General features: G+C 36.8%; 2 protein-coding genes and 1 long non-coding RNA gene across 5 annotated transcripts; 1 reads left to right on the top strand and 2 right to left on the bottom strand.

Annotated features, from left to right (window-relative positions):
* Positions 1–4,033: 4,033 nt before the first annotated feature.
* Positions 4,034–18,000, bottom strand: ikzf4 (IKAROS family zinc finger 4). 2 transcript variants are annotated; one of them, XM_038287344.1, is made up of 8 exons: positions 17,290–18,000; positions 12,177–12,231; positions 10,180–10,287; positions 9,782–10,081; positions 9,510–9,677; positions 7,630–7,767; positions 7,397–7,528; positions 4,034–5,830 (listed from the first exon to the last, which is right to left on the bottom strand). In XM_038287344.1, the coding sequence occupies exons 2-8, from the start codon at positions 12,214–12,216 to the stop codon at positions 5,022–5,024; spliced, it is 1,695 nt and encodes a 564-aa protein (XP_038143272.1). In that variant the 5' UTR covers positions 12,217–12,231; positions 17,290–18,000; the 3' UTR covers positions 4,034–5,021. The 2 variants fall into 2 exon arrangements, with proteins under 2 accessions (XP_038143272.1, XP_038143271.1); XM_038287343.1 differs by lacking the exon at positions 17,290–18,000 and adding an exon at positions 16,604–17,279.
* Positions 18,001–18,087: 87 nt separating this feature from the next.
* dnajc22 (DnaJ (Hsp40) homolog, subfamily C, member 22) lies at positions 18,088–23,779 on the bottom strand. 2 transcript variants are annotated; one of them, XM_038287440.1, is made up of 4 exons: positions 23,674–23,779; positions 19,287–19,888; positions 18,913–19,205; positions 18,088–18,826 (listed from the first exon to the last, which is right to left on the bottom strand). In XM_038287440.1, the coding sequence occupies exons 2-4, from the start codon at positions 19,831–19,833 to the stop codon at positions 18,650–18,652; spliced, it is 1,017 nt and encodes a 338-aa protein (XP_038143368.1). In that variant the 5' UTR covers positions 19,834–19,888; positions 23,674–23,779; the 3' UTR covers positions 18,088–18,649. The 2 variants fall into 2 exon arrangements, with proteins under 2 accessions (XP_038143368.1, XP_038143367.1); XM_038287439.1 differs by lacking the exon at positions 23,674–23,779 and adding an exon at positions 20,330–20,419.
* Positions 23,780–23,855: 76 nt separating this feature from the next.
* LOC119785049 lies at positions 23,856–24,797 on the top strand. Its single transcript, XR_005281001.1, has 4 exons — positions 23,856–23,989; positions 24,122–24,153; positions 24,224–24,293; positions 24,430–24,797. It is a non-coding gene; the product is annotated as an uncharacterized LOC119785049 (long non-coding RNA).
* Positions 24,798–24,923: the final 126 nt, after the last annotated feature.

Below are 24,923 nucleotides of genomic sequence, written 5' to 3'. Positions count from 1 at the left end.
GCCAAAGTCAAGACTATGGAGGGAGCTGCTAAATATTAGGGTTGAGCAAGGAAGGTCTTTCAACCTCAACACACTTGACGCTCCTCAAAAAAGATTTAAAAAAGAAAAAGCTGTTACTCATAAAAGCAAGAGTTTGCTTTTAATGCCTATAAAGATTTTTGTTCTTATTATGTAGATAGGTGACGTTTTTTTAGTAAAATGTAAATAAAAAAAACAGGATTATTTTTCTAAATTGATTCCCCATTTATACAATTTATCATCCATTTTATGCTAATTCACTTTTAATAGAAATTAAATAAATTAAAATCTACCAGAACAGTTTATGAGTCTCTGTAATGTAATGCATATATGACAACATTCAATATTCAATCATAACTCTTAATCATACTTGTGGTGACTGAGAGCACAGACTCAGAATCAATTACCGGTAGTAAAAGAAGACAGAATAAATTTTTACAATAAATGTTACTTTATTGACAGTAAAAAGTTTTGAAAATATCAAGGAGCACGCAATCTGTAACCGCAAAGACATCTTGGAAAGCGACATGACCTTTTTTTTTTTTACAATTTGTTTTTTTTTAGTTCTTTTTAACTAATGAGGCAATTGTACATCTCAAGGTTTGAGGTAAAAGTGTTTTTGTTATGTTACATCATTCACAGAGGTTGTTTTTTTCGCCCGTAGAACATCAAGTCAACACGAGGAGGGGACAAATAAGATCCACGCCTCGTTTTCACTTCACGTTTCAAAAATAATTCACAATTCAGGTAAAAGCAGAAAATGACAAGCACCTATGCTGTAATCCATTCACACTCACACATACATATCAAACCCAAGTGCATTTATATATATATATTTTTTTTTTTTTTTTACACAGTTTTCAAGTACATTTTGCTTACCAAAGAAACTCAAGTTAAACTATAAAGCAACAAACCAACAATAACAAGTATGAATACTGAGTTTGGTTTCATTCATTTTCCCGATATTCACATCATCAAATCATTCACCACTGTAGCAATAAGGTATTTGGGTGCCATAAAGAAGCAGGAGGTAACATTTCATGGACTTTGAGGAATATGCTGGATAAGATTTGGAATATAGCTGATTAAATACATCAAGGCAGAAACAAACAACACTAAGTAGATAATCACAGGTGAGATAATAACAAAAGAGATCCAAACTGATTTTCTACTAATTCATCTTTAAATAATTTCTTAAATCATTTATAATATGGAACTTGTTTTTAAATCTCAGATCCAGCTGGATCGTTTAAGATGAGCTGATGGTTCCCCATTACCAGTCCCAAACCAAAGTGCAGAAGGCCGGCTCCAGTAAACACCCCACATAAATCAGTGGGTCGGTTATTGTCACTGTTATGTCCGTGGTAAGGTTTCTGTAAAGCAGTGAAGTGCTTCAGTAAGGATGTTCATATATAAGCAGGGAACCTATTCTAAAATGTCCAATCCTGCAGAGAGGTAGAGCACCCTAGGTCCTTTCAGTGAGGCTCTTAGAAAACAAAGCTCATGGTCTGATCTGCACCAGTATCCTAAAACTTTCTTTGAAATCCTAAAACCTTCTTCATCCTAATTTTACTTCATTAATTAGCTTCATCCTGAGGCTCTGTTCTACACAGTCGGCGTTTTTTAAAGGCATGGGCCGGTTGTCGGCTTTACGGTTTAGAGAAAGGAAACGCGCCAGAGAAATAACAGGTTTGACAAGAAGCTACTGTCCACTCACCAACCTGTTTCTACATATTGCATGTCAGGCTGCAAAAAAAGGTACCATCCATTACTTACAGCAAAGAAAATGTGATAGTCTGGAAACATTTGCAGTGATAAATACCAGTTAAAGTTATGGAGCAGAAATAAACACCTATTACGGGTAAAACCATTCTAAAACTTTTAAAGCTGCTGGTAAGTATGCCTTTTTCTTTTTTTTCTTACAATTTATTGTCTTTATAGCTGAGGTTTTAGACATGTAATAGTGCAGTACATCGAAAGCGACTGTAAGGAGATTCAGAAATGAAACTTAAAGGCCCTGTACCTAAATTTATTTTAATTTATATTATTTAATTTTTTTACTCGGCTTTTTACATGGTATATTATGTAGCAGAATAAATCACCGGATATGCAGGAGTCCAGGCATTTTTAGTGTAGGCTTCTAACTTTAGTGTGATGGTTTTCTCTGCCAATAGGGTTCATTCTCTAGAGCTTCCGGTTTCAAGTGAGCCACTATGAGTGTTTCTCAACATGTGGTGTTTTCTCAAAGTGCGAAAATGGAACGCCTTGTAAACGGAGAAGCATGGCGGACACTGTGGTGAGTGTTGGCATGGGTGTTGCCATTCGATACGTGTCACGATACTTGGGTCATGATAAGATATTATCATGATATTGCATTATCACTATAGATTGCGATATTTTTCCCAGCTATCAAAATAAAATGAATAGTTAAAAAAAACAAGTGCTGTATATGTTCATCAGATGATATTGCTCTGCGCCGCACAGCAAAAGGGCTCCACAGCGCCATCTGCGAGAGGTAGCCCATTCTCCCTCATTGTTTGAGGTGAAAATCTTTTGTTTATTTAAATCGATTCTAAGAAATTAAAAATCGATAGTAGATCAGCCAGCCGAAAATTACAATATATTGTCAAAACCATCTTTTCCCACACCCCTAGCAGACACATAGGGAACGCTGCATTACCTCAGCTGCTTTTCACTGCATAAACAGCAAACAGCCTAAAAGGTTCAAAACAAAGGAAGGGAAGAGAGAGTTGAAATGCAAGAATGACCAAAGAACTTTGGAACAACCTACTTGAGATGGAAAGCTTTGCAGGACCACCTCACACTCAATCTGGACTCTAATCTGGCTCTAGTCCCCCTAGACGGGTATCTTTTCATTACTTTTATCACAAGATGTGTGCGTTACCACCTGCAAGCAGAGTGGGAGGAAGGTTTCTCAATGGTAGAAGGTTAGGGGCGGGGCTTATAGAAAACTTTTCTCGCCTATGGTTTAAGACTGTGTAGAATGAGGTACAGGGCCTTTAATATAAAGATTTCAAAAAATATTGCCCAAATTTTCTAACCATACTTGCAATTTTACCATCTGGTGTGATCCATTTAAGTATATTAAAGAAAACCTGATACAGTCTGATAGGTTTAAGTGCGTAAGAACAAAACATTTGGTCAGAGGTACAAAAAAGAACAAAGGAAAAGCATGAAATGGAAATCTGTATGAAAAAAAATGGTAAGAGGTTAGTTAGCCTGCAGCCTTTGCAAATGCTATGTCTGTCTTTGTAAGAAAATTGGTCAACTTTTTTAAATTATTTAAATAACAAGGCTTGTTGCACAAGTTGCCTTTATTTATGAAGGGCAAGAAAGATGTTTGTTTTTTAATGGATTCTTTTGCACATTTTCAAACTGTAAAACCAGCCTGTACAGTAATCATCATCATGGTTTTGGACAATTTAGTTTAGAATGCTAAATACATTTTTTATTTAGACTGGAAATGGCTTAGATATAGAGAGGGATGAGCTTTTAATTCCCTAAAGCTTTGACTTGAGACAATGTCGTTTGAAGATTTCTTACCAATTTGTATGAATTTCAAATGTTTCTTGATTAACAAAGATGTAACCTACCTATTTTGTGTGCAGCTCCATGCAATTTAAAACCAGGGATGTAAACCTTCCTAAAAATGCATTCTGAGAAGATTAAGAAGACAAAATGAAATAGCGTTTCTTTTTTTTAAACACCATGCAGAAACCTTGCTTTAAACACTAAAAGCCTAACTACTTAACCTGCAAACAAATGTAGTCTACACTGGGAACAATCGATATCTAGATAAGTCATTTTTTTCTTAAAATAAGTGTGTTTTTTCTTGAATTGAGGAGGTAAGTGAGACACTTTGCCAATGGAACGAGACAATTTACTTATTTAAAATAAGAAAAAAACAATTTCATTGTCTTATTTCATGTGTATATTATCTAATTATCTTATTTTAAGAGTAAAAATTCTCATTCCACTGGCAAATCATCTTATCAACCTACTCAAATCAAGGGTAAATACACTTAATTTAAGACATTTTGACTTATTTCTAGATCGTTTTTGCAGTGTAGCGCCACTACAAAGCACAACTAACTGTTGTAGTTGTTTATTCAAAGTTTGGATTTAGTTAAAAGAAACAATAATTACATCAACAATTATTTAGATGATGTTATAATTGTAACTAATATTTTAGTTGGAATGTTTTTTGCTAACTGGTTTTATTAAAAAAAGAAATAAAATTATTTAATAAAAAAAATAAAAGCCTGGCTTGTTTTACTGTTATACCATGAAAATCTCCCACCAGCCCATGCCTACTTGGCGCGCCGTTGAACCGAGCTGTAAACAATATGTTTTCCTACAACAGTCACAACTGTAGGAGTTAAGGCAGTCCGCGTCTGTGCTTCATCTGTGACAAAAACTCCCCCCCACACTCATAGACACACCGCTCTCAGTGCATATGTAGCATACCTGACACACAAAAGCACCCTCCTCAGCCACTAATGCAGAAATCTTAGTGCACATTGGATAAAATATATTTTTAATAAATGCTTTCAAGAACTGCATGTGAACATGACCTCCTAGGTGTGATCATTCTCTAAATAACCGAGGAAAGGATGGCTAATCGAGTTTCTTGAGCACCAGTTCTCCTCTGTTTCTTTTTGTGTGGGTGTGTGTTTTGTTGTGTTAGAGTGTGTGTTCAGAGGAAATCCCCAAAGGCACTTCTAAGGCAAAACCTTTAGTTTGCCATGTGATTTGATAAGGGAGTGCAATCACTTACATAATTTACTTGTCTAAACTAATCTAACCAATGCCTTAAAAAGATTTTCCACTCACCTATGCCATGTGGGATATAAGTCCAAAGTAAACTCAGGATTTATTTGACTTAAAGTAGGGATTTAAAGCAGCTGATCTGGTGCAGAACAAACATGAGCCCCCTTTTATATTACAGCGACAACCTACTCCTCGTGCAGCCCCCCTCGTCTTTAGCCCACCTGGTGCTCTCCACGGCTGATGTGAGATGAGAACTCGTAGCGGTCTTGGCTGGGATGGCCGCAGATGTTGCACTCGAATGGTTGGCGGAAGCCGTGGCAGCCCATGTGGATTGTGTACATGACGTGGTCCAGGAAGAGGATGCAGCAGTGCCGGCAGTAGAAGGAACGCACCGGCCTGCCGGCCCTGTCTAAAACCTGCAAATTGTTCCTAGCAGAGAGCGGTGATCCTTGGTTCCTCTTTATTACACCCGGGGGCACAGGACCCCACTCTGTCTCCAAGTCTTTGGCTTGGCTGGGGCTGGCAGTGGGGAGGCTGCGGGGCAGCGCTGGGGTCAGGTAGTGGAGGTGATGGTTGTTGGAGGTACTCGTCGGGGCCGAAGCCCTTGTGCTCTGCTCTTCCGCTGTGCTTTCTGTGTCCGTAGAGTCTGGACAGCCGTTGGGTGAGGTGGTGTGACTGTGCGTGGAGGGCTGGTCATCCCGGCCTTCCCCAGCCTCCCTGGGGAGCCCGGCTGACACTGCTGCAAGCCCCACACTCCCATGAGGTCGGAGGGCCTGAGGAACCACATTGCTGTTGAGGGAACCAACAACAGTTCGTAGCTCCGCCACAAAGCCAGGGTGGAGCTGAGGCAGCGAGGGGGACTCGTGGTTCTCAGCTTTACCTCTCGCAAAGTGGAGGTGTGAACTAACCAGACCGGATGAGTCTCCAGCAGAATGGGAGCTCAGGAGATCCCCTTCCTTTTCAGAGCCAGAGGACAGTTCGTAAGGTGCTTCTGGTGGTTCAAGGTGCATGTGCTTTTCTCCTGCAAAAGAACCGCGTCAACAATAAATGATGTTCAGGGTGGAATTTCCCACAGAGTGATAATATTTTACTATCAAACCAAATGGTTCTAAACCTGTTAATTAAAACATTTTAAAATATAATTGTATAAATAATTAAGTTCTAAACATCTGAGCTGTCCATTTAAGTCAAGACTTAAATATTTGGAGTCAACCCTCAATCTTTATTCCTCTATACACTGCATATGATTAATGACCAGCACTACTGGCCGTAAAACCCCTAACATGACAGCTAAATATAACAGCTTGCTAAGGTTTGAAGGCTAGTTTTCTTAAGACTAAAGATAATAAATATAAGTCAATCAGCTTTAATGTGTGTTTTGGATCACTGCCCTGTTGAAAGTGTAAAGGATTCACTAAATCCAAACTGACCTCTGTGGAGGTCTAATAGGTTAAGGTCAAGAAAAACCCTAGATGACCAAGATTCAGGCTGATCAGAAAGCAGAAACTGCTGGAAGACCAGTGTTATTGTTCACAATTAATAGAAAAAATAACATAATGGACTAAGTGACTGCTGACCTAGAAAAAAGTGTCTGAGCCCAAATTAACCCTTTTATGCTTAACAGGAGTCTGTAGTCAGATGAGAAAAATGATTGGGCTATGATGGCCTGATGGCAAAAAGAATACATGAGGAGTGCCATCACAATACCAGGGGGTCTATTGCCCTGCCAACAGGAAATAATAAAGGACGAATATCTAAGAATTATTTGGCTTTGACAGCCAGATGGCTGTAATTTGAAGTAATTATTATCCCAGCAGGGTCATTTTCTAAAAACTGAAACACATTGAAAGAATCCAGTGAGGATCATCCAGTGAATGTGTTATTATTATATCGTTGTTAATGTATGGATATGGTTGAGCCCATATGTATAGTTTTGACCCCTTGTTCTGATAAGAGATAATTCACAATATAAGCCCAAAGATTCTGTTTAAACCAGCTTTAAACCCAATGATTGTTTAATTCAGCTTTAAACCCAATGATTCAGTTTAAACAAGCTATAAACCCAATGGTTATGTTTAAATCAGCTATAAACCAAATGTTTGTTTAAATCAGCTATAAACCAAATTGTTATGTTTAAACCAGCTAGAAACCCAATGATCGTGTTTAAACTAGCTATAAACCCAATGATCGCTAAAATCTGCTTTAAACCCATTGATTGTAATCAGCTATAAACCTAATGGATATGTTTAAACTAGCTAGAAACACAATGATTGTTCAAACCAGCTTTAAACCCAACGATTCAGTTCAAACCAGCATAATATCAATGATTCTGTTTAAACCAGCTATAAACCTAATGACTTTGTTTAAACCAGTTATAACTCAATTTTCTGTTTTAAACTAGCTATACACCCAATGATTCTGTTTAAACCAGCATTAATCCCAATGATTAAGTTTAAAATGGATTTTAAAAAAGCTGCTTGCTTTTCTGTTTTTCATTTGCCTAACAAAATAAAATATATGATACTCATATTGTCACTCAGTATATGTAGACTTATGACTCACACTGTAAATATAAATTATTACTCACCTAAAAACTTCTGTGGCGTTGACCTCTTGCGTTTGGTTATGCTGACAGTCAGTCTGTCCACAAACGGCCTTTTCTCATTGGACGGCTGCAACGCAGGCTTAGAGATGCTTTCCATATTTACTGACTCTTCACCTGTACATGAAGAACCCCAAAACGTAATAACCCTGACAAATGACCTTATATAGTATATGTTAATATATGAAAGGCTCATGGTTGCATGTGTTGTGTGTTACCTAGTTGCATCTGTGCAGGTTCCAGAGTCTTCATGTAACTATGGCAGCGCTCCAGATGTTCCTCCAGCGTGCTCTGTTGCTTATAGCTGCGACTGCAGTAGGTGCACTTGTAAGGTTTTCCCACCGTAGGGGAAGAAACTAAAATCAGAGGGAAAGCATTTCAATGACTGTACATTCAGGGATATATTACCCAATAAATATGGGATGGTTTATAACATGGCAAGTAAGATTATTGGGTATTGGAGGGGATTTCTTTTTACAAATGAAATAGTAGTTAATAGATTGGCTTATAAGAATAGACTTTCCCTTTTGATTAGGAATTCCTGAAATTGATTTTTGAAACCTGTATGTGACGGTAAAGAAAACGCCTAACCCCTCACCACAGGGTTCCAGTTTGGTAAGCCGACGGAAGCAATGACGTCAATTCGCTGAAATCCAGTTTGCAGTGATCGTTTCTCTGTAAATGAACCTGTGCGACCCGATCACATCCAGACTTATTATATCAACACTGTATGTCAGCACCTGTTGTTCACATATATGGGCCCAAAAAAATTCAAAGCACACTCACATGATTTCCTGTTTTTAAACCTGTTAAATGTCACGTTTTTTTTTTCTTTCTTTTTACAGAAAATAGTAATGAAGACCTATTTCCTTTGAGTTTCAAAGAAAGGAGAAATGGACCACTTTTAATGTCATCTGATTAGGTTTAACACAAACATCCATTAAGTTCACTACCTAAGTGCATAAAGTTGAAGAAACATCATACTTAAAAAAAAAGAAATCAGTTTAGTGTGCATTTATATTCAGCCTCCTATACTCTGATATTCAAGATATAATCCTATGCAAATAAAAGCATTCCACATCTTAGGTAGGTAAATCTGCTCAATGAAAACTAATTAGCTGCGGATGCCACGAATATGACATTTTTTTATGGAAGAGTAGCAAGGAAACAGGAATTTGTAAAGGAAAGCAGCAATAGGTCCAGTTTGTTTTTTGCACCCTACCTGAAACACACAACCATTAAAGATGAGGATGAAAGCATAGTGGTAAAACAATGCTTTTCAACAGAGATGCGGAGATCTCAGGTTTTTATGGAGCCAAAATAACGCTGGAAGCTGCAAAAGAAATTGGGACAGAGGTCCGAATGGAGAGCAACCCTAAACATGTAGCTGGAGCTGCATTTAAACAGCTCGTATCTAATGCTGTTCAGCTGCCAGAACGGCCCAGCCACAGTCTGGATGTTATTTATCTGATCTGACAAGACTGCTAGTCTTTACATAAAAAGCTGGTAGAGACACAGTTTTAAAAAAACTGCTGCTGTCATTCTAGAGAAAGATGGCTCTGAAGCTTCAACTCAAAAGGACTGAATATGCCAGACTCTTAATTTATCTTTCCAGAAATTTATTTTCTTTCATTCTTCCAATGCACTTATTTCTGCTTTGTCTTAATTCATCAAATAGTGTAAATATCTAGTAGATGATGTTAAAGCTCCAAAGCAGGGGAAAATCTTGCCTATGAAATGTCTTCTGCTCTCCCTGTGGAGAGTTTTTTTTTTTGTAGAAGCTTGAATCTTTTATTTATGTTAAGTTTAAGTTTCCTTTATGCTATTTTAATGAATTCTTATCTGTTCTTTGTGATTTTATTCTTTGGAAAGGCACTTTTCCATGAACATCACTTGGTTTTACTACTTTCGCTTTTACTGCTTTAAAATATTTTATAACAATTAGCTAAAGACTGATTTCAGCTAAAGTGTTTAACTATATAAGTGTATATATAGCACTTAGAGATCATTTAATTTACAGACCAGGCTTACATAATGATGAGAGGAAACAGACACCTGTCTCCATCTAGCTTTGCATCGAGGGAGCTCATTGATTTACCTGTATGAGTGCGCAGATGACCTGCCAGAGCATCTCTCCTGCGGCAGGCATAGCTGCAAACAGGACATTTGAAAGGCTTCTCTCCTGAATGAAGTTTGATATGACGCAGCAGGTTACCCTTCTGGGTGAAGGAGGCTCCACACTGGTTGCACTGAAATGGACGCTCGCCTGCAAACATTTGCGTTGATTTTTGGGCTTCATTAATTTATATAATGTATTTTAGCATCTGTTTTAAATATTCATATAGACTGTGGTTGCCGTCATGTTCTCACCTGTATGGCTGCGCTTGTGGACCATCAGCACATTAGGTCCAATGCAGACCATCCCACACACCTCACACTGCAGCTTCCCGTTGGGCAGCCGGATAGGTCCAGGCGAGGCCGAATTAGGAGTAGCCGTCTCATTGTAAATGTTTCCTCCCTCTCCTCTGCTCCCGGCAAAAGCAGCACCTCCTTCTTCAGCAGGACCCGCTCTGTCATTTTTCCCACTGTCACTCCCTACGGCCTCTTTGTTCTCAGACTGACGGGCACCTGAAGACTCTTCATCGCTACACAGCTCCACCTTAATGGAGTCTTTTATTTGTAAAATGGAGCGTATATGGAAATAGATTTACTTGGACACCAGCTACAAATAAAAAAATTTACATATTTGAATTGATATAATGACTGACCACTTAATGAGCGAAGGGGAGAGGACTGCTGGCTGCTAGGAGATCTTGCAGAAGTGGCCCGCAACCCACCATAAAAATCCTGCTCTGCTGTTGATTCGCCGCCATTACCTGTAACATAAACATAGTCTAATAAAGACATAGTTTAAATAGGAAATTGTACAGAAATGTGTCTATTATTTAAATGAACATTCAATGTTTTTTTCCTTGTGTCTTGCTACCAAGATTTTCTATTTAAATAAACTTACCTTGTCTTGTGTGTGTATACCGTATATATGCCCTTTTTTTCTTTCTCATCTACAGCAGCATTGCCATTTAAATGTGCTATTAAATAAACTTGATTTACCCCAAACCTGCTCTTTTTTAGTTTTTTGCAACTCTGATTTGTTTAAAAAATTGTTTTATTAGGTGGGAATCTCTAAAAATGCTTAAGTGTCCCTTTAAACCAAATCTCTTCAGATTCTACTAATAATCTAATACATGACGTATCCAAAGGCTCTATTTGGGGTATCTGTTTTTCCCCTTTTCATTCAGCAATACTGCTCCCTTGAGGATCATGGGCTTTTCAAACGAAATACTTGAGACCCAGAATTTCAATTGCACATCCGTTAAAATCTAAGCTCTCTCCTTTAAACTCATTTAGACAGCGTGTGTTTGATCACCAGCGTGGGGAGTTAGGTTCCACTGATCAGGCTACATATTGGTTATTTGAATTATGCTGATAAGCATAACTAAAATAATTGTAACATTGTAATGAATGACTGAATGCATGAATGAATAACTCAACCAATCAATCAATTAATCAATCAATCAATCAATCAATCAACCAATCAATCAATCAAGCAATCAATCAATGTCTCATGAAGGTCACTGATAAACATTAATCAGAAATATCTTTAATCATCTAATAATTCCAAATTAAGAAGTTTGAAATCAAACATGAAATTTAGAGAATCCCTCATGTTTACATTTCCTCACATTTTGACCATTTTAACTAACTTTTTGCACACATCAATAGTAAAGCCTTCCACTGGCTAGAACAAACAGAAGACCTAACATTAATCCTGTTTTAATATTTCTACATTGGTTATCTATCCATTAGAAAATCATCTTTAAAGATCAGATATTAACTTTTAGGTTCCTTCATTGTGTAGCGGTTAAATTATTTAAGCCAGATTTTTCAATTTAGATTCTAACATTTCCATGTACAAGATCAAAATTTGACAGGATCCCTCTTCCAAGCTGTTGGACCGTATGAAAGATTTTCCTTTAATTTTTACCATCTTCAGAAAAAAAAAATAAAAATAGCTGAAAATATCCTCATTAACCCCCCTGTAGAATTTATTTAATATAACCTTTGTTGATTTTATCGCTGATGCTATGTAAAAAGAATGTTTTTTTGTTTTTTTTTCTGTTTGTTTCAATTTTTTTTTTAAGTTTTGCAAAGAACCATTTTATTTTCTTTGTAAACTTTGTTAGAATAGCCATTTACAAAGACAAGATTCCTTTAGGATATGAAAGGGAACCCCATAGATTGGCAGTTGTACAAACATAAAATAGCGTATAGTATACCAGCAATGCCAAGATGATTCCGTAAAAAAAAAAAAAGAAATGCTAAACTTTTTTTGATGATGCATAATTTGGAACTTTCTTATTTATACACAATTTTATCACAAATGTTATATTAAGCTTCTTCGTGAAAAATAAAAGATCCACTGAATATTTTATCATAGAACTGTACTTTTACAGTTGTTCCTCCCCCCATTTATCCCAATCCATCATTTTCTAAGTCTACATTTTTCAGCCAGGAACGACAGCTTAAGACAAAATACACAAAAAAGAAGCAAAAGTCCAAAAAGAAAAAATTATTTAAAATATTTCTAGAGATTGGCTTTTTAGAATCAAATGTTAGTAAATTAAAAGAAGCAAAGAGCTGATATTAGTACATAGTAAGTACATTCATACGCTTTCTATATAATTAACTATATATTTATTCTTACCTTGTGGATATGAGCCTCCATTACATTCATCAGCATTCATTCTTTCACCAGATGCCTATAAAAACAGAACACATTTTTTACTTACATCCATAATAATTTCCTTTAAGAAAAAACGCTTAAATGATAAAGATAGACACCTTTGCTATTCTTAACATAAATTATTCTAACCAGCTGGATGATGCCACAACCACAGACCAATTCAGGCGTTCAGTTCTTATTTTCTAAAACCAAACACTAAAGTACTCTAGTTTTTAAAGAAAACAGACAGATCTGACTGGCTCTCTTTCCTGGAGAACTTCCTCCGTCTTACAAATGAAAATGAGACGCTTGACATTTATACAAAATGTCTGGCAAAGAGTTTCAAAGGAGGAGTTGAAACAAACACAGAAACATATTAAGGGGGGTTGGTGGATAAAGCCTGAAATAAAAAGAGCATTTTATGCACATATTTAAAAGAGTTGTCACAGTCTTTTAGGAAGTTTCTTTAGATGAAAAACTTCAAACCAAATTGTTTTTGTCTTTAATAATTAATAAATATATTTCCTGCCATGCATTTTCTCTATAAACGCACTTCAAAGGTAAAAAAAAATAAGGCCCTGGGCTTTATCAAACTTCATTAAAGATATATATATATATATATCAATTATTAGGAAGTCATTAAATGACTGAATTTAAAAATAAAATGAGGTCTCTGACTGATGACCGTTAAGGATGGTTTTTTTTTTGTTTACACTTACTGTTGTAGAAAAATGAAATACATTTTTTCATGATCATTATTAGTTTATTTTAAACACAGTTTGGATAAAAAAAAGAGCTAAAGAAACCTAAAAAAACATAATAATATGTACACTAAAATGTCCAGCATAATAACTCTCTCTATATGCTTGAAACGGGGTAGAAGGTAGTTTAAACCAAATAAATCAAATAAAACAAATCAAACCATCTATGTCTCATCATGTTGATGGATCTACCTGTAGTCATTTGGCCGGATACTTACTTTTAAACATTCAGCAACGCTCTTAAACTAGAGATAAATTAGGTTCATTATAAAGTTACATATGGCATTTTAATATGTTTTTTCCACATACATATACACGTATACTAAACAAATAATGCATACATTTATGTGGAAAAGGACATACAATTATATATATATATATAGATATATATATTTTTTTCTTTATATCATTCTCTACACTAGGCTTTGTTTGGCGAAACTTGTATCTCTGCACTTAGATTATTTAAGCTACCCTCCAGAGATAGAAACATATTTTTTGCCTCTGAGATTTAAGCCCTCATCTCTGTCAGCAAAGTTCTCCTACGTATTTACAAGCTTAGAATTAGACAACATTTATTGTAATTTTGTATACTCAGTGTATACAATATAAAATTTCATTTTGTACAGTTTCCCGAATGAGCCGCGGCTTAGCAGTAAAATGAACATTTCATTTCATAAAGTGCAGCAGTGATCGAATGTAAACAGCAGTTATAGGGTTACCATTGAAAGGCATTCTGATTGATCAGGACAACAAATTCAAACTGATATTCATTGGAAAACTAGAAACACTAACAGCATGGATGGAAATCCCTCTTCTGCTATTTGAACTTTCTTTGTTTCTAGTATTACTTTCCTGTGTTACCAAACATCGCAACTAATTTAGTATATATGAAAATATGTCTTATGGCAATATTGTGTATGGTCATTTGTGGCCCTTTGAGTAGTTTTATGAGGCCCTTGATTATAATTTAAGAATGGCTACAATTAGGTTTGGCAGGGGTGTTAAAGTCACACCTTAAGAGTGCATTTGGTCCCACTTTAAATCAGTGTTAAATTAACTTAAAGTAGTTCTTGTAACTCTAAAAGAGTCAATGTACTTTGACACTGCATATCTAACCCTGTGGAATTGTTCCTTTAAAGCACTTTCCTCCATGCCTCTTCCTGGTACCCCCCCGCCAGTCAGTGCAGATAGAATGCAATATGGCATTAAAAGGCTTAAAAACTTAAAAAAGGAGCATATTAGGTGTATAATATCATTTTCACCTTTTATTAGTCATGTTTTTGTTTGTAGTTCTGTTTTATTGTGACTAGGACAACAAGGATCCAGTGACTTTTAATGGACAGACCAAGTTATTAAAGTTATATATTTTTTAAAGTTTTTTTATTTTATTTTACTAGGTAAACCTCTAATACTTTTAAAATTTTCCAATCTTCAAAAATGTACAGAACCCTGTTTTAAAACAATTGAACTACTTTCCTTTTATCGATTAATAATTGTGTGATTTGTTCCTGTTTAAACAAGTAGAAATAACAAAACAAAAGGTAAAACAACTTCTTTTCAATTTTGATACAATAAAAACTTTAGTCGAATCATTTGCTTTAACTGGTGTATGATAAGTTGTAAGATGGGACCATTTAATCTAACTGGTGTATGCAGCCTATTTGTTTATGGATAACTCTGGCTTTTACTGCAGTATCTGTTTGCAGGGAAATAGGCATTTTTAAAGGTTATTGTTTTGATCATCAATCTTAAAATGATCAAAATTAACAAGACATATCTCTGTGATAACTTTTAAAGTCCATATATTCTATCAAAAACAGGTGAACAATGTCCTGGATCATACATTTTCTTGTCCCAGACAATCATACTACCTCTGCCATGTTTCACTGTTTGTTTTGGTAACAGAGGGATTGTTGTTAGTGAATTATGATTCTGATCTTTTTATTTTTGGGGGGGGGTTAGAGGATATGTTGCTTTCAAATTAGTTTTTTTTTTTTTTTTGCCTGCTGCATGCTGTCAGAGAAGCTCTGGTTGAATGATTTGACCATGATCTGACCGTAGATGTAGTTTGTCTCGCAGCAGAGCTTAAACAAAGATAAAAAAAAAGGGGGTCCAATAGAGTTTTTTATTTAACAATAAAATAAATACATGTTAATGTAAAATATTGGTCTTTTTTTTATTCGAACAACATCCTTTTCAGAGTTTGACATAAAGGAAACCAGCACATTTTTGGTAGCAGTCCCAAGTGAGAAGATCTCAAGGTATTTTTTTCTCAAAGCTTGTTTTCTACTTCTTCAATATTTTAACTTTTTATTAAGATGGATAAGGCCGATTTAAGAAATATAATAAAACATTAACATTAGACAGAATAATTTGTTACCTTCTAAAACTTTGAAATGCCTCTTAATTCTAAATCATGTAATTTTCTTCACAAGAAAATTGTGAAGGATTGAGGCTGTATGCCAAGCCTTTAGAGATCTAAGCATCTGATCCAGAAAACAAAAACTTCCAATGAAGACTATCCTTCAAGACTGCAAAGAACTGATATTTATGTAATTTTAATTAGAATATTCATAGTAAAAAAAAGTTTACAGAGAGATTATATCACCTAGAACAGGATAAGAACGGAAATCTTTTTTTAAAATTTTATATACTCTAATAATCCCAGAGGGAAATTACTTCTCTGCATTTGACCCATCCCCTTGGGGAGCAGTGGGCTGCCATTGTCAGGATTCAAAGCCCTATTCCCCAACCACTAGGCCGCCACTCCCCAATCAAAGGTTATATTTATTTTAACTTAAGTAATAAAAAAAATCAGAGAAGTGGTGTCAATGCCCTAACTTAAAAACAATTTAAGCAAAGCTAGATTAGACTTAATCTAAACAGTTGGTTTACTGTGATTAAAGTATACTAATCATAAGTGGCTCAGAGCCTGGCTGTGTCTCTGCTTCTCCTTGAAGCCCAGTCGGCCTCGGCAGATGGCCGCTCAGACTGAGCCTGGTTCTGCTGGAGATTTCTTCCTGTTAAAGGGGAGTTTTTCCTCTCCACTGTCGCTACAAGCATGCCTAGTGTGAGGGATTGCCTTTCAGTCAATGAGTCGATGCAATCAACTGGTTTTCCTTAGGTAGAAAACTTTGAATCAATTTGACTGGATGATCTGTTGAACTTGAGGTGACATGTGTTGTGAATTGGTGCTATATAAATAAACTGAATTGAATTGAAACAACACTATTGGATGATGATCAGTTTGTTATACCTTACATAGAATGAAATGGAAAGAATTGACACAAACTTTTCTATTGCAAAAAAATACCTCAAAATAGTTAAGTCTTATCTTGCATTACAGAGTCCATTGAGAACTTACAAGTTGTCTGCACCTCTCTGATTAACAGAAACTACCAGTTTACTATCCGTTTTATTATTATTAGCTTAAACATCCTTGCTATTTTTATCATTTTATGATAATATATTGTATTATATTACTCCTGCTTTTATATTTGCATTTATTGTTAATCAGCTTTCAACTTGTTTCACATTTATCCTTATTTATCTTTCCCCCTATGTTTTTAATTGCCAAATAATTACCACGTTACATAAAACAGCTATGCAACAGAAACACCAAGACCAGACACTTTTTTGCTGACTTACGTTGTCTTGAGACATAGCCGCCAACATGTTTTATTTTCACTAGGAGCAGACGGAGCTTTCACTTTATGAAACGGAAACAGACCAAGATGTAAAAGGCATCAACAGCTCTTGCTTAAATGGATGACAACAGTGGACATTGACTTTGGAGAGAGAGGGGGGGAGGCGGAGACAGCAGCACATCTCAGGGAGAATGAATATCCTGGATGCAACAGGCGCTGATGGAGCCGGGAGCCACACCGCGATTAAAAATTAAAAGAAAAGAAATATATAAAGACAGGAGAGCGCGCATCTGTTCCAAACCCTTTGCTTTGCAATCCTCTCTGGTCCCCAGACTGTCGATTGTGCATTGAATCATATATGTTTCCAGATAGGTGCCATGCCTCTCTCTCTCCCCCGCTGCATCCGCGGCTATTTGTTCCAGCGTCTCCCGGCGGGTTTTTAAGTCCGATCAGCCTCGCGCGCGGCTTCCAGGCAGCGGTGGCGGCGCGTGCAGGAGTTGCGACTGAGAGAATTGTCCGCATGAACGCAGCTGTCATCCAACACCGAGCGCGTCAAACCGACTTGGGCTATATGTTTCTCGCGAGCCGTTGCTATGGCAGCCGACCACACGACAAATGGCATTCACCCGCAGCAACTCTTCAAAAACACGCCGATCTAGAGGGAGCTGATGGGCGGCTGCTGCTTACCTGGCGGCCGATCGGTGCTCTGCTCTTTAATTGTCCGCCTGGCTGTTTGTTTCCCCCAGCGGCGGCAGCATCCCTGGGATCTTCCTCTCCTCCTTTCTGTCGTTCCTTTTTTCTTTCTTTCTTCTTTTTTTTTCACCTGAAACCCAAACAACTTCCGGGCCCATGCTGGGATACAGACAGAGCTGTTGATGTAGTGATTGTCGAATGCATCGATAAGAAGAGGAGGCAGACAATATTGTTGCATTTTCTTGCTTTATGAAAATGTAGACTCTTGAAAATTAGAAAATTCCAAGTGACAGTATTGTTTTAAGGCATACCGTCCAGCAAACCCTCCAAACGTTTTATCCTGCATAAAAACCCCAACATCTCATCCAATTACATTTATCGTAACTGTTAGATAACATATAAATATTCATACATAAACATATAAAGCACTTGCTGAAACACCCGATGATGACAGCAGGTAATATTCGGTGATGACATTGTTTTTTTGTAATGTTACATCTACGCCACAAGGTGGCAGCAAATGTCCGTTTTGGGGATATTCAAACAGGTGTACAATTAAATTCATAAGCAGAAGCGCCACACATGGCTTCCTGTTAAATGAAGAATAGAATTTAAAATCCTCCTTCTCACATATAAAGCCTTAAATGGCCAAGCTCCATCTTATATCAGAGATCTGATGGTTCCTTATGTTCCTAACAGAGCACTTTGCTCTCAATCTGCAAGTTTCCTTGTGGTTCCTAGAATTTCTAAAAGTAGAATGGGAGACAGATCTTTTAGTTATCAGGCTTTTCTCCTGTGGAATCAACTACCAGTTTTAGTCTGTGAGGCAGACACCATGTTTACTTTTAAGGCTAGGCTTAAAACTTTCCTTTTTGATAAAGCCTATAGTATAGAGTGGCTATGGTTATCCTGAGCTATCTCTATAGTTATGCTGCTATAGGCTTAGACTGCTGGAGGACATAGGGACCCCTATTTCATCATTCTGCTTCATTCTATCTCTATTCTCACACTCTGCAGAATCTGTTAGTTTAATCTCTAATGTTCTGCTCTCTCTGCATCCTTAAAAAGTGACACGTATGCATCCTTAAACCAAAGAAGTAATGAAAATATTAACAAAATAACCACAATAGCTAAATATACAAATTTCCCAAATTAGTATGAATTACCAATAATATTTAATAATTTCAAGAAAGGTTAATTCATCAAGAAAAACACAAAACATTAACCATAATGCATACCAAGAAAATCACAAAGTGTAAATTCAGGCTCCTACAATGGGATTATCAAGTTCATATAAACAGTTCCTTTATCACTGGTGCTATATAATGGAACACCTGTTTGGAATATCGCTCTGCTATTTGAATCGATTGGGTTTGTGCCATCGCATCAAGACCTCATAAGCTTCCTGAACCTGCATGAACATTTTCTCAGCATCATTGCTTGGGTTGTGGTCTGGATGCCATGTTTTAGCCAGCTCCCGGTAGCTTCGCGTTATCTCCTCAAGGGATGCTTCTGCCTCCAATGACAGTACCTTGAGCACAAACATTGAAACATCAAGAGAAAGTCAACCAGAAACAGTGTATGGGTATATCTACCTCTCACTTTTTGCTTTCTCACCTTCAATGCCTCTTTTTCTCTCTGTGTGTACTCTTTTAGGAGTATTTCTAGCACCTTCCTCCATGCCTCTTCATGGTACCCCCCTCCGGTCAGTGCACACAGGATGCGATATGGCATTAAAAGAAAATACTCCAATACACTTCTAAGCCAAGGCAAGAACCAGAATATATCCAACAGTGCAGCTATTGTGTCAGACAGATAATATAGTGTTGTTGTGGTGTTATAAAAAAAACAGTAACCCAATGGAGCAGAGAAGGCCAGCCAAGCTAGACCAATCCTGTAAAGTCGTGGACCTGAAGGAAAGGTGGAAAAATGTGGTTTCAGTAGGGTTTTATAAGTTTACTGAGGAATTTTGGGAGTTTAATTAAGCTCACCTAATTTCTGCTGGCTGCCATGTGCATTTGGTGGTTTGAACCTGCGATTTTGTGAGGCAGTAATGCTAGCAGCTAAGCTTATAGGAAGAGGTGACAGAGAACTGCCATAGAATATAGGAGATGTTACAAGACAGGCAGTGAGGGTTTTTTGGAGATCTGCAGTCTGTTGTCCAATATTGGACACCAGGTGAACCCCTGCACCCACACTCAAGGGCAGAACGATCAGGTAGAAGAAACTGAGGGAGTTAAGTCCAATCAGAGCCACCATGCCAAAGTAGATCCCAACGCATACTTGCCCAGCGAATCTGAAGGGGCTGACAGGTGGGAGTCGTCCTTTATGAGCTCTTCTGTCAGTTTCAACGTCTCGGTTAGCTTCACTGACATACTCAGGAATACGTATGAACTCTCTGGCCCAGCCAAAACCAAAACCTCCCAGGGTTAGCATCCATAGCAGTGCATGGCTATCTCTCCCCAGGTAGAGATGGTGAAGACCCAAAGGCCCACCCATGGCCCACAGGGCATAGGCTACCAGAACTCTTTTCACCATCCTGGTCACAGTGGATCCTCTCCTGTGCTAGTGAGCGGTTGTTCTCAGATAGTCCCTGTAATGAAGTAACACAGAATTAAAAGTGTTATGTTTTCATTTTGTTATACTGAATTCATTCAGTTTTAATCATATATTTATCCTGAAACTACATTACACTACATGCTATGATTTCTTGACCTGAAATGTCAGCTGCTCGTGACATTTTGGGCATAAAAGTCTGAGTGATCTGTGTGAATCACTTCCCTGCTTGAGTTAATATGTTATATAAGTGGGATTTATTTGTGGTCATAAATGGTAATATCAGTTAACATGACTTATCCGCATGAATTGGTGCCGTTTAAAAAGAAACACATAGCAAACCTACTGTCCAAGTAGACTAAGAATTAGATATTAGAATTGGAATACATTTAATTTCACTTTCCCTATTAACCAAGACCATCATTAGCTTATACATTTTCAGTATTTGACTTTGTGTCCTAAAGACCGGTTTACTTACTTATTCCTTCATTTCAATTCCTTATCCTGAAAAGTCCTCTCCGGTGCTTTCTGCTGTTAAAGCACGTTGTTGCAACAGTTGGACTTTGGATCATGACAATGGAATTACACAACAGACTTAAAACAGCATGAGCTCCCTGATCATCATAACTGATACTACCTAGATAGCGTCTTTGATGACTTTTTAAAAGTTTATTTAAATACCGGGACATTTTTCACAGTGATTCAGTTGGAAAATTGTTTGAGGATAAGACTTGAACAAAATTGTAATTAAATTTACTTTAATTACTTTAATTGTAAGGCTCTAGTGTTTTTAAAAATATATTTTTTGCTACATGTGCACCTCCTTTACTCACCCAAACAGTTTTTCTTGCTGAAAAAAATATCCTACTAATATCTTTAAAAATGCTATAAAAAGTGCCATCAGTAAAATTTTTTGTTTTGCATGTCAGTTTCGGTCTGTGAGTTGAAGAAAAATAATAAACAAGATTTTGAAATAAAACACAGGTATGAAATATTTTGGAAGGCCATTTAGGCTTAAATCATATTACATTACCTTATTTTTATTTATTTTTTTATTTGATGTTGTCACCCCCTAGCGGTTAAACAAAGGAGTTGCAGGGCTTTTGATTCTCACTTATTGTGTAGATACTAAGAACTTTGCTTGCTTTCAGAAATCCCAGCTGATTTAACGACACAAATCCCCTAAAAGTCAGGCGTTTAGACTAGAGGTAACATGGGTAAACTGATAACTAGCAATTTTATGGCCTCATTCTCATTAAATTAGAAGCACACATTGTATGTTATCTAATACTAAACGGGTTCCTGTTTTGTTTGAAGCCATAAAAGAGAGAAAAATATATTGTTTGTTGTTTGCTACAACTAAAACAAGAGTAACAGTCAGAGGTCTCAAATAAACCATGACATTACCCATTGCACACTTTATCTAATGGGGCTATAATGGCTGGTTTAAGCTTTTTTTTTTTAAATACCTTTGTTACCTGTAATATTACTGCTTAACATTTACATAATAACATGTTCTATCTGTTTCTGAATTAAAGAATGCACATTTTTTTTCACTGTGTATGTTAAGTGGTCTTGTCTTGTGATAAAATCCTGTTTAAGGATTTTTGTTTTAGGGACCTACCAGATACCTGTAACTGCCTCTTGTTTACTCCCCTTACTCATCCTTCTTGATCTGAGTGGCGCCTTTAAAACCATCTCCCATACTATGCTCCTCAACAGATTATCTTCTGAGAGATTGGCATCTCTCATACCCCCTTAGACTTGTTTTATTAGTGGTCACAGTCATTCTGTTCCTGTCCCTCTGCTGTGTCTGCTGGTGTACCTCAGGGCTCTGTCTTTGGACCTCTGCTTGTCATCATATATTGTCTTCCCCTTGGCAATATTTTCTAGAAGTTTATCATTAATCTACACTGATACATGGATGACACACAGCTCTGGGTGCATAGTGCATGGTCTATCTACCTCTCTATCTATCTATCATCTATCTATCTATCTATCTATCTATCTATCTATCTATCTATCTATCTATCTATCTATCTATCTATCTATCTACACAGTATAACTCTGCTCTGTTGACAAGTTCTGCTGCATTTTGTAGGATCTCATACAATGTTTTATTTGTGCATTATTTCAGCTATAACAACTCATTCAATGTCAGTATAAGCATTGTAAGGTTGTTAAACAATAAAAGTATATTTATAGTTTTATATTAGTAGATAGTATCATTCATTAGTCAATGAAATGTTTTAAATACATTTTTTTCAATACTAATTTCCTCAAACCAAAGGATTGTTGGCAAGGATTGGCAAGTTATCGCTTATGGTTGCTGACAAATTGAGTTTTTAATCTAAATTTAGATATGTACTTTTTGGTTTAGTACTTGACATGTTATTGTCTATGGAGAGAGACTTATCTGTTGTTGCTTTTCCTTTGGTCTTTCTTCATAATATTGGAGTTAGATAGATCATATTCAGGTTTATATGTTAATCTTATGTTATTGTTATAATGTCTTTGCACTATGAAATAAATGTAATGTGAAACATCAGGTTTGTCTTGGCTTCCCAGTTATGATATTTAGCTATGTTTGAGGTGTGTAAATATTATCAGTTAAACTTATTATAAGTAGCACATTTTAAAAAAGCTATAAATCCATAGTTTTTCAATTATAATGTAAGAAAGACACGTGAAGTTAAGAAAGAAGACTAAATGTCCCATCTGATAATACATTCTAGTGTATTCCCTGCAGGTATCCTGTCAGTCTGCTTGATGGGACTGATTTGATTGTGTATTTCCTCATATCAATGTGAATGGCCCTAAGACTATGCAATGTAAATAAACTGAATTAAACTAAAGAAGTATACCAAAACTACACCTATAGACATGTGTTATGTAGACAATTGGCAGAAACCATCAAGAGCAAACTCTGTCACCCCATGCTGGCCTAGAGCCCCAATGAGAACACTTATAATTGAATGACAATTTGAGGATAGGATACATTTTAGGGAAAGGATAAATTGTGAATAAAGTAACAAACAATACCCCTACCCCCATATGGATGCTTGTAAAGATATGTTTAAATATTAAACTTTATTGATTTCTGTAAACAGTTTATTAAAACTGTCAAAGAAAAAGCTGCTATATCTCAAGGGATAATAGGGAATAATAGGACAACATTTCACCTTCAGGTACAAATCATTTAACTCTCAGGGGAACATAGAAGAGATGTCAGTGGTTCCTTATGTGAATAAACTGAAGTGGACCCCCAATTAAAAAGTTTGACCCCATGGATACCCCCATTGATACTGGCAACTGACTGAAGTCTAAAGCAACAAGCAGAAGAGAAAGTGCATGTAATCTACTTATTAAATGGCAATGGCAGGGCAAGAAATGATCAAGCAGAGACAATTGGTAAATTTTTCCACTGTGAGGTCAATAAAGTCAGTCAATCAAATCAGGAAAAAACATGCAACAGAACCTAGTAGAACCAAAAATAAATAAATTATTACCAAAAACTGTAAAGATAAATTAACAACAACAAAAAAGCCTTATCCTAAACAAATGAACAAGAAAACAGCTGGCAAAATGTCCCCAAACTAAACTAATATGGCAAACATAACATAACATGCAAAATTACAGAGAACCAAAACAAAACCACAACCTACAAGACCCATTGTCCTAATGTAATGACAACATAAGAGCCATACAGTCTTATTAAGAGCAAAACATTTAAGTTTGTTGAAATAAAATCATCTACTAGATTCAAGTTAGTGTGAAAAAAGAAAAAAAAAAAACATAAATTTAAAAGCACTTCAGCCGTACCATAACGGAAATCCTGCCTTCCCTTGTACAATAGGTGAACGCACAGTTCCAGTAAGTTCACAATGGCAGTATTACAAAGTCAGCTCTGAGGTTTCGCCTGGCTCAGCAAAGACCTGCAGAGCTGGAGGGCTCAGTGCTCAGCTGACCGAGCTCTTTGCTTGTTTGCTGTTTCTCGAAGGGGCCCCAATGGCTGAACAATTCATAAGCACAGGCCATAAATGACCGAGTTGGCCAGCGCATTAAGCACCGTGTTCCCCTCCAAAAACCCCTGAAAGAGTAAGACTCTGGAGTACAGCCAACATGCCAGGAGCCAAAGGTGAGCAACATTCACCAAAATCATTTGAACTGAAAAATAATTTTTATATGGGTCAAATTAAATGATCAGATGTACTAAGATTTCCTCTGTTGTATCTTTTTGAATCACATCCAATAATCGAACCAAATCCAGGAAATAAATCGGACAAGAAGTCAGCTACCAAGGTAACTTCATATTTCTAAATTTCAATAGTCGTGTTTTTTGACAATATTTAATTGAGCTTTATTTCCATAGCAACCTCAGAGTCCTAAAGATCAGCCAAAAAAAGGTGATCAGAAAGGAGATGACAACAAGAAGCAAGGAGGTAAGCATTTAACAAAATCATAAAGATTAAATGATATAAAGATTTATTCACCTACATCTGCAACAGCTTGGAAATACTTTGCTGTGACTGCTGTGTTCCCAGTGAAGGTATCTGTCTCTGTTTTATCCCCTTGCAGGACAGCCGAAAGGAGAAGAGAAGCAATAACTTCCAGGCGTTTGTGAAGATGGCTTTGGAGACACTGCTGGGGTCCTGTCACCATAAACACGGGGGTCCCCAGGGAAGACAGGGCTGAGCGTCCGTCCCCTGCACTACCACACCTGCTCGCCTCCACAGAGAGGCACAAGGCAAATTTCCATCCATCATCATCCGTTTCACCGCTTGGTTCCTGTTCATCCCAAACCCCTTACCCTTCCTCACTAGAATCTGAAAAAAAAGACATTCATTTAGATCAGACCAACCCATTCCTTCTTTATACCAACATGGACCATTCAACAGTCCAAATGTTCTTTTTGTAATTAAAACTGAAAACTGTTTATTACATCATCCTCTGTGTGTCTGATCATGTCTTTTACCATCTCAGAATAACAGACAGTTAAATTTCTTTATTAGAAATGGAATTGTTGTGAACGGTGTCAGTGTCTAAGGAAGGAACCTCTGGTCTTATAGTAG

Source organism: Cyprinodon tularosa, unplaced genomic scaffold, assembly GCF_016077235.1.
Source record: "Cyprinodon tularosa strain WSP-4 unplaced genomic scaffold, ASM1607723v1 ctg239, whole genome shotgun sequence".
NCBI lineage: Eukaryota > Metazoa > Chordata > Actinopteri > Cyprinodontiformes > Cyprinodontidae > Cyprinodon > Cyprinodon tularosa.
Note: the sequence above shows the minus strand (reverse complement) of the source record. Positions and strands in the feature narration are given on the sequence as shown.